The sequence below is a fragment of the Seriola lalandi genome, unplaced genomic scaffold (genome assembly GCF_002814215.2).
Source record: "Seriola lalandi dorsalis isolate HSWRI2012SDOR001 ecotype SW California unplaced genomic scaffold, Sedor1 jcf7180002054899, whole genome shotgun sequence".
Lineage (NCBI taxonomy): Eukaryota > Metazoa > Chordata > Actinopteri > Carangiformes > Carangidae > Seriola > Seriola lalandi.
This window is the reverse complement of record NW_019525451.1, coordinates 1,289,243-1,297,779: the sequence shown is the minus strand read 5'-3', so window position 1 is coordinate 1,297,779 and position 8,537 is coordinate 1,289,243. Positions and strand designations below refer to the sequence as shown.

General features: G+C 41.0%; 2 protein-coding genes across 2 annotated transcripts; both read left to right on the top strand.

Moving 5' to 3' along the window:
- Positions 1-12: 12 nt before the first annotated feature.
- cldn10a (claudin 10a) lies at positions 13-2,537 on the top strand. The gene is made up of 5 exons (XM_023429819.2): positions 13-232; positions 876-1,037; positions 1,159-1,240; positions 1,352-1,456; positions 2,232-2,537. The coding sequence occupies exons 1-5, from the start codon at positions 13-15 to the stop codon at positions 2,359-2,361; spliced, it is 699 nt and encodes a 232-aa protein (XP_023285587.1). The 3' UTR covers positions 2,362-2,537.
- A 2,991-nt stretch (positions 2,538-5,528) lies between these two features.
- On the top strand, positions 5,529-8,441 carry cldn10e (claudin 10e). Its single transcript, XM_023429787.2, has 5 exons — positions 5,529-6,033; positions 6,117-6,278; positions 6,739-6,820; positions 6,929-7,042; positions 7,884-8,441. The coding sequence occupies exons 1-5, from the start codon at positions 5,802-5,804 to the stop codon at positions 8,278-8,280; spliced, it is 987 nt and encodes a 328-aa protein (XP_023285555.1). The 5' UTR covers positions 5,529-5,801; the 3' UTR covers positions 8,281-8,441.
- Positions 8,442-8,537: the final 96 nt, after the last annotated feature.

Here is an 8,537-nt window from a genome sequence, read left to right as displayed (position 1 = left end):
GCCAGAGGAAGAATGGGCAACATGGCGACAGAGATTGTCGCCTTTCTCCTGACCGTCTCCGGGTGGATCCTGGTGTCGTCCACCCTGCCGACAGATTACTGGAAGGTGTCCTCTGTGGATGGGACGGTCATCACCACGGCTACCTTCTGGTCCAACCTGTGGAAAACATGTGTGACCGACTCCACTGGCGTGTCAAACTGCAAAGACTTTCCTTCGATGCTGGCTCTGGATGGTGAGTTCTGGGTTACTGTGGTTGCTGTTTTTGCAGAAGTATATCTATTTTGTGCATGTTTCGGACTTCTGTTCATTTTTATGTCTCCATCTGACTGAAGCAGTGATGCCCAACACCTATTGTTTTTGGATGAATGACCACCATTGTAAACAAAAGCATTTGGAACTTGATATTTCCCTTTCTGACACTGGCTCCAGGCCATAAACAATGGCCACATTTAAAACTAAAAGGCCACCAGAAGCATATTTCAGTGAGGGAGCTGAGCTGGACTCACAACAACCTCCTAATGTGTCCGAATGAAGCAATCTGAGAAAGTCATATGGTCACACTCTGGTCACTTCCCATTACTCGCTAGGGACAAATAGGGAGGCGTTTGCTTTTAAGTGCAGAATTTTGAGTCTTGAGGCAAAGTGAGACATTCATGCAGAATCACTTAATTTTTTGCTGTCTCTCATGAGAAAAGGAAGCACATTTTATATGGGTTTTTCACTCTGACACAAATTTAAAGCAAATTTAAACTTAAATTAAAAATGTGATGACTTTTTTGGCTGACTAACTTGAGTGAAATGGCTTTTGGTTATTTGGAGGCAGCATCACCTTCTACCTTCTTCTCTCTCTCTCTCTCTCTCTCTCTGTCTTGAAGCCTACATCCAGGTGTGTCGGGGTCTGATGATCGCCTCTGTGTGTCTGGGTTTCTTCGGTGCCATCCTCGCCCTGGTGGGAATGAAGTGCACGAAGATAGGAGGCTCAGAGACCACCAAAGCTCGTCTGACCGTCCTCTCAGGCTTCCACTTCATCCTCGGAGGTAAAATGTGCATTTTAAGCTCTGGAATAAAATTAATATTGTACAACATTACATAATCAGCGCCTTCTTCTTTGTTTTCAGTCACAATTTGAAGTAGAAATCCACTTATTTCTCTCCATAGGCCTGTGCTGCATGACTGCATGCTCGATATATGCTCACAGGATCACAACTGACTTCTTTGATCCTCTCTTTGTTGCTCAGAAGTAAGTTTCCAGGATTTAAATAAAGATTTGTTTGACAGCAGATCAAACACATATTCAGATGAGAGAAAGTCCATTCGTACATTTCTTTTTTTCTCCATGTGAATCTTGCAGGTTTGAGCTGGGAGCAGCTCTCTTCATCGGTTGGGCTGGATCCGTGCTGTGCATCCTGGGAGGACTTGTCTTCTGTCTCTCCCTGTCTGAAGGCTTCAGTATGAGGCAAGCTGCTCAGTTTCTGACCTGCTGGATGCTAACAACGTGATCCCACATCTGTCATCGGCATCAAGGACTTAGAGGAAATCTGATTTGGACAAATTCTAAACTGCACTGAGTTCCTAACTCAATCAGGCAATTTAAATAATTACTTTAACTGTGATACAGTTACAGTCGAGAACATCCAGTAATCTCTGTCAGCATCTTGTCTCGTAATTGCTAAACCTACAGGCCAAATTGTATGATGGTAATTTTGATTAGTAACGGGGCCAATGATGGCTGAATGTTTCCTTTGTTACAACAAGGTCCCTTTGGAAGTGAAGGTCACCTTGACCGAGGGCAGCTATATGGAAGTATTGCATCAGGCAAGATAAGACAGCAGCCCTCTCTTTTGTCGACGTCCTGGGTCAGGTTAGGTAAACACTGTACCTGCTAAACATTAGCATGCTAGCACTGTCATTGTGAACATGTATGCATGCCGTTATTAGCATTTAGCTGTACCTAATTTCAGCCTCACAGAGCTGCTAGCATGGCTGTAGGTTCTTAGTGTGATATTGTGGATAGGGCAAGAAATGACAGAGGAATAGAAAACGGGGAAGACATAAAGGAATATTTATCATGATCTGGTGCCAGAAATTTGACTGTTAACCACTTTGCCTTACGTTTAGCATGTTTTATTCATTATCCACAGAGGGCATTTTAGCACGGTAGCCCTACAGTGATGTGCTTGACTAAAATGAGGATTGAAAGGCTTCATTTTTTGTGGTCCTGTTTTTTGCAGAGCTGAATACTCCTACGGTGGAGCTGCGTCATTCGCGACAGCGCGCAACAAGCAGAGCAAGACGACCAACAGCCTCCACAAGGAAACGGGGGAGCCGTCCAGACAGTTTGGAAGAAATGCCTATGTGTGAAATTGAACTTATTCAGTTACAATTACATGAGTTGATTGAGGATTTTCTTATAATATTCTGTTTTCATAGGAAACTCTCTCACCAGTTAAAGCGAAGGACAGCATTTACTTTATGAACTTTTGTGCCAGAACTCACAGTTTACACAGTGGCCAGATTCTTCTTTAAATATGGCTGCTTTTTTTTTTTTTTTGGGGGGGGGGGGAAGACGACATATCCATCAATGGACCATATGCAAAAGAGAAGCTTGTTTTTCTTTTGGGGCAGGAAATTTAATTTGGCACAAAAACACAGTTCAAACTCTCAGGTCACCTTCAGCGAGCTGGCCTTTCCTGTCCCAGTCTCAGATGGACTGGACACACACTTCATAATTCATCATTCTTGAGTCAAAGCCCAATTGGAAATTAATATTTAAAAGAGTCATTTTCTAACATTTATTCCATTAAAACTCGAGGTTATCACATACTTTTTGTCTTTTTGTTACATGAATAAGATTTTGTATATTCAGTGCTTATAAACATATATTTTTATATTTTTCCACAAATGGAAACATCATTTAAAGCAGGCTGTTTTTAAATAATTACACATTTCAATGTGTTTTTTTGATCAAATATCAATTTAACTTTAATTTAGTGACTAAGAAAATTAAAAAATACATTTTTATAGACTTTTTAAAACCTGACTGACTAACTGTGATTTCAGTTAATCCTCTCCCGGATGAATCATAAGAAGACGTTCTCGTTTCTCTCGTCTAAACTGATCTGACCTCTGAGGGTCACTACATCACATCTGACCCCAGAGAAGGCTGTGCAGAGCTGGAGGCCCAACCGGAGGTTTCCCCTCCTATCGGCCATCCATCTCCACCTAGGAATTATTATCAATAGGAACCCCAGGCTATGTTACACAAAACCTCTTGGCCCACAGGTTGGATACTTGAACCAGCTGGCAGGGAGCAGTTGCCCTGTGCTTTCCGCCGCCTTGCATCCGTAAACAAGTGTCGGGTATCCAGGGCTCTGCACAACGCTCACTGATATAATGGTAGTATTGTATGGTCCAATGTCTGCATTACTTTATTATTACAGATAATAATTATATAATAATTCCTAACCCGGGAGTCTGGACCCCCATGAGGACTCACATGATGAACCTAAGGGGTTGTGGGATGATCACCGGGGTAGAAAATTAACTGTTGAACTCTAATCTTTGCTTTGTTTTCTAGTGAAATACTGTGTAGTTTTTATTTTCATCTGAGAACCATTAATGTCTGCACAACAGCAGATGTTGAGGTTTTCAAGTTGCATCTGTTTCTTCCTTTCTTTTAAACTATAAAGTTATTTTTTCAAGAGAAAAGGATCCTCTGTGCAAGTTGTAGCACAAGTTAGAATTTAAAATGTACAGACACTCACGGTCTTCAGAGGAGAAATCCTTATGACTTTGGTGATCCTCCTGAGACCCAGCAGTTCTTCAACCAGTCTGTGGATGAGCAGGTTTCTGATGCCTGAGAACTTCGAACAGAAATCATCCACTTAGGGGACATGTGATAAAAAATACATTTACAATATTTTTCTTTTTCAAACCACTTTTTCTTCTGGGTCTCAGGAGGATACACATGCTTTAAACGTCCGTGTGTTGAACCGTTGCCAACAACTTAATAAAAAAAAAAAGTAAGAGGAAAATGTGCGATTGCTTCTCTAATTAGAACTAAGATTCAATAAAACACGGCGAGATGTTGCGAGAAGACGCTGCTTTGTATTAAAGGGTCACACGCAGAAAAGACTGGGAACATCTGACCTCTTAACCCTGGTCAGCTCAGGTCATATAAGAACTCCTTTGTTCTTTTTTTTCTTTAGTGTCGTGCTAATTAAAGCTAATCAAAGCTACCCAGCGGTTCACCATTCCCAATATCTCCTCGCCACTACCAATAACTTTGTCATAATCCGAGAGGACCTGGAAACAAAGAGGAGCTCTTTCATCCCTGAGGGAACATTCATCACTCCCCGTAACTCTCATTACCTCAGATTTAACTCTAAGTATAACAGTACAAAGACGTTGTGCCGCAATTATGAGACCTACAGCACACTGCGCTCCTGGTGAAATTAATAATAACTAGCAGCTTAAAGCCGCCGGCAAAGTCAAGAATGATGCTTCAAGCAGCCGCGGTCAGAGCAGCAGTGTTATTATATATCTCATGGAACATGTAAAGGTCAGAAATATACACTTTATGTTTTTTGGTCAAATGTCAAGCAATGTCATATAACTGTAAAACTATACATGAACCGAGAGATATTTGTGATTTATATTCGATTTTAAATGGTACAGATTCTGAGTAAATTAAAGGGCTGATCCATGAATTTTACACACAAAGATCAGTTTACTTGTCACAAGTAATATTTACACTGTGAACACAAAAATATAATGTGTTTTTTAGTGCAAAATCTGGATTCGATCAAGTTTCCACATTTTACAAAGAAGATTTTAAACCTTCCCAAAACAGGATGCAATTGTTTTAACTGATGAGGCTTTTTTTTACCCACTGGATCAATGTGTTTCATAATCTGTTTCATAAGCATTTTATATGTTTTAAATTTTCTTTGTGTGTTATTTTCATAACATCTTTGTAATTTTATTATTTAAATTTTTTTATAAATTCTTTTTGGACTATCTGTTCATGAATTCTTTTTTTTTGGTCTCTTAAAAATGAGATTTCTATCTCAGTGAGATTCACCTGAATAAATAAAAGCTAAATAAATCAATAAATCAGGGTTCTGTCTTGTTGACTCAACTCTTAAAATCTTTAACAGAAAGCCAGTGTTATGAACCGCACCCACCCGACTGCTGGAATACTCTTTCAATTAGGCATTTATTTGTATTTGTAAGTTTCTAAAGGATGTAACTGTTTGATGAGGCCAGTAACTGCAGGATCAATCAAAAACACTGTGAAATAATTATAAAGAAATGTGATTTAAGATTTGTGACTAATGCTACAACCAGATCTTACATGTTTGCACTTGAGGGAAAGTGCAGGACAGTGTGATGGGGGCATAAAGTCTTTGGTAATTTGAGATACATGCTTAGGTGAGCACTCTCAGTCTTGATTCAAACTCACAACCGTGGCCCATGGGAACCTGAGCAACTGATGTCTCTCACCCACATGTGCAGTAATACCTGGAAAACAACAGTACACCCCTGTTTCATACCTGAGATCCAGTCGTCCTCTCTTTTTCCTGAGAGGAGCAGCAGAGTAAGAGGCCACATCGACATCTCTCTGATTTTGGATTACAACTAGATGAACACGGCCTCTGCATGAGTAAAGGACGGCCATCTGAAAGGAAAACCATCACAGTTAGATTGTGGATGAGTGATCAAGGATTAAGAAAAAACAAAACATAAGCTTCCTTGGATCTGGAATCTAGATAGGAATCCACTCAATAAGAAGCCGTGCAATGCAGATCCGCGTCGTCCAGATCTGGGGTTTCCTGCTGTCGGTGCTGGGCTGGATCTTTGTGGCCTGCACTATGGCTATGGAGGGCTGGAAGATCACCTCCATCGGGGGCATGGGGGGCTCTTCCATAATCAAGGTCGCCTGGTACTGGTCCAGCCTGTGGAGATCCTGCTTTACGGACTCAACCGCTGTCAGCAACTGTTACGACTACCCCGTGCTCTGGTCTGTGGAGGGTGGGTAAAACAGTCTTTGTGCTGTGTCTATCTAACAAATCCAGATTGCGTTTATTAATGCTCGTTTTGCTGTGTAACTCCAGGTCACATCCAGATAGTGCGAGGCCTGCTGATGGCCGCTCTCACCCTGGGCATGCTGGGGTTTGTGCTCAGTCTGTTGGGTATGGAATGCACCTTCATTGGGGGAAAAGACCGGTCAAAGTACAAGAAGATCTACGCCGGGGGATGGTGCCACATAGTCAGCGGTAAAGGCCTAGTTTTAACAGGACAGGACATCAATTAGTCATTAACTAGATGCAGAATCTGGTGGTCAGATGGTTGGTGTTCATTAGCTAACGGTGGCATGCTAACATGCTAAACTAAGATGGACAACAAATAATATAGCCAAAAAGTAACCATAATTTATTCATAGCCCTGTTCTTAAAACCATGATAGAATTGTTCTGTTTAAGGCCAAATAAAAGTAGCCTACTATTTAAATTATCTCTGAAACCATTAAATAAAAAATGTACTTGATTAGATAATATTCTTTATGTAAATTATATCTACAGATACCTAAAAGCAGTTAGGGTAATACTCCTTTAAGATTCTATTAAATTCCTGGAGACGAAAATTATCTAACAATTAAAAAAAATACTTTAAGATATGTATTATTCTAATTTTAATCCTGTTAAACTTTTTTTCTGTTTACATGATTTGTCTTCAGGTTTGCTGTCCATATGTGGGTACGCTGTTTACGCACAGTATGTCTCAGTAGAATACTTCAACCCTGACTTTAGTGGACTGAAGTAAGTTAACTGGCTTAAATTTAAAATATTATGTAGCGCGTTTCATAAAAAATAACTTTTAATAATACAATAGAAATCTTGAAATATTAACCTCTCTTGTGTTTTTAGGTATGACCTTGGCACCCCGCTGTTCCTGGGCTGGGTTGGCTCAGCTTTCCACATGACTGGTGGTTTTTTCTACCTATGGTCTGTGTGCACGCCGCTCTGTAGCAGAGAGGACACGTGAGTACAGACATGTTGTTGTTGCAACATGTCAGGGGAAGTGAATAAACTACTCCAATCTCCACTTCCTCAATAAATACCAGAGTCCTGTGTGCTGCGGTGACTCATTACCCCAGATTCATGAGTCTCTGTTAGCACTGAGCAGTTTATAGATGGCAGGGTGCAGATGTTCCCTCTCGCCTTGCAGTATAACCCTGAAGCCACTGGTGCAAACAAACGGAGGTCTGGGATTTTAAAAGCTTTTCTGGTTAAATGAGGAAAGAAAAAAACTGAATGCTATAAATCAGTTTCAACACTAGAAGGCGCTCAGAGATCATAAATCTACAGTTAATCAGTGCTGATCAATTCTGCTGCATACTCCTATACTCAAGACATAATGTTTCACTTTTACCACCATAGTCCTCTTCCCAAAGCCTCTCTGACACCCAGAGACAATCTACTGCTGATGAGTGACACACAGAGGCATAAATATAACCTGGCAAGCAGATGTTATAGTCATTTAATTACTCAAAGAAGCTTTAATCAATGTTTTTCTATTAATAATAGATCACATGACTGGTTCTATGGGAAGGGGTTGCTAGTAGAATTATCAACACTTCAGTTCCCCTCAGTTCTGCAGAGCGTCTAGCATCTTTTACCTTATTGTTTTGGTTTGCAGGCCTCTACCTAGTGAACACAGTGCAGCATTTAGCAACTAAAGAGCCGTTTATTTCCCTCAGGAGCTGGTGGAAACTAAAACCAGAACCACATACATGGACTGATAATAAAGGCCACAGCTGCTTTCTTCTGCCTTTTTAGGAAGAATGGTTGAAGATAATAATACGTCCGTCTGTCTCCTCAGGGTAATCAACATTCGCCCACTTCCAGATCCTGAGCAAAACAAGTCCACCACTGCTCTGTCCACCGTGTCTGCGATCACCTCCAAGACCAAAGTGTCCTCTGTTTCCGAGCTGTCGTCCAGGTCTGAGCGCTCAGACGTGTCTGGCATATCCTCAGGATCAGAACGCACAGCCAAGTCAGGGAGGTCGTCGAAGACAGGACGAACTACCAGGTCTGCAGGGTCGAAGTCCGGATCAGGATCGGGGTCAGGGTCAGGGTCGGAGTCCGGCCTATCGTCGAGGTCCAGCATCTCAACTTTGTCTGAGTCAAGGAGCAGCAGCAGCAGCCGCACAGTGTCGTCACTGTCGGGCAGTTCAAGGAGCGAGACGACACCGTTCATCAAAAACTCTTATATCTGAATAAATGTGACACATGATGATGTGAAGGACAGATGTTAATGAATGTGAAAAGCAGGTGATCTGAAGCTTTTCTTTTCAATTTATGAATCTTTGATTGAAGCAAATTCAATTGTGTGTGTTTTGTATCAATAAAAACTGATGAAACCCTGGTTTTACAATAACGTTTTCTTTAAATCTTTTTTATCTTTTTATATTTTGTAATCTGAAATGTGTCAAAACAAACACTCTCCCTAAACACAATTTACTCAGTTTAACAT

Bases quoted from the DNA above. Each gene is read 5' to 3' on its own strand.
- cldn10e (XM_023429787.2), top strand. From the start codon at position 5,802: ATGCAGATCCGCGTCGTCCAGATCTGGGGTTTCCTGCTGTCGGTGCTG. The intron at 6,279-6,738 runs GTAAAGGCCTAG...ATTTGTCTTCAG, and splicing joins ATGGTGCCACATAGTCAGCG to GTTTGCTGTCCATATGTGGG. The intron at 6,821-6,928 runs GTAAGTTAACTG...TTGTGTTTTTAG, and splicing joins CCTGACTTTAGTGGACTGAA to GTATGACCTTGGCACCCCGC.
- cldn10a (XM_023429819.2), top strand. From the start codon at position 13: ATGGGCAACATGGCGACAGAGATTGTCGCCTTTCTCCTGACCGTCTCC. The intron at 1,038-1,158 runs GTAAAATGTGCA...TTCTCTCCATAG, and splicing joins CTTCCACTTCATCCTCGGAG to GCCTGTGCTGCATGACTGCA. The intron at 1,241-1,351 runs GTAAGTTTCCAG...TGAATCTTGCAG, and splicing joins CCTCTCTTTGTTGCTCAGAA to GTTTGAGCTGGGAGCAGCTC.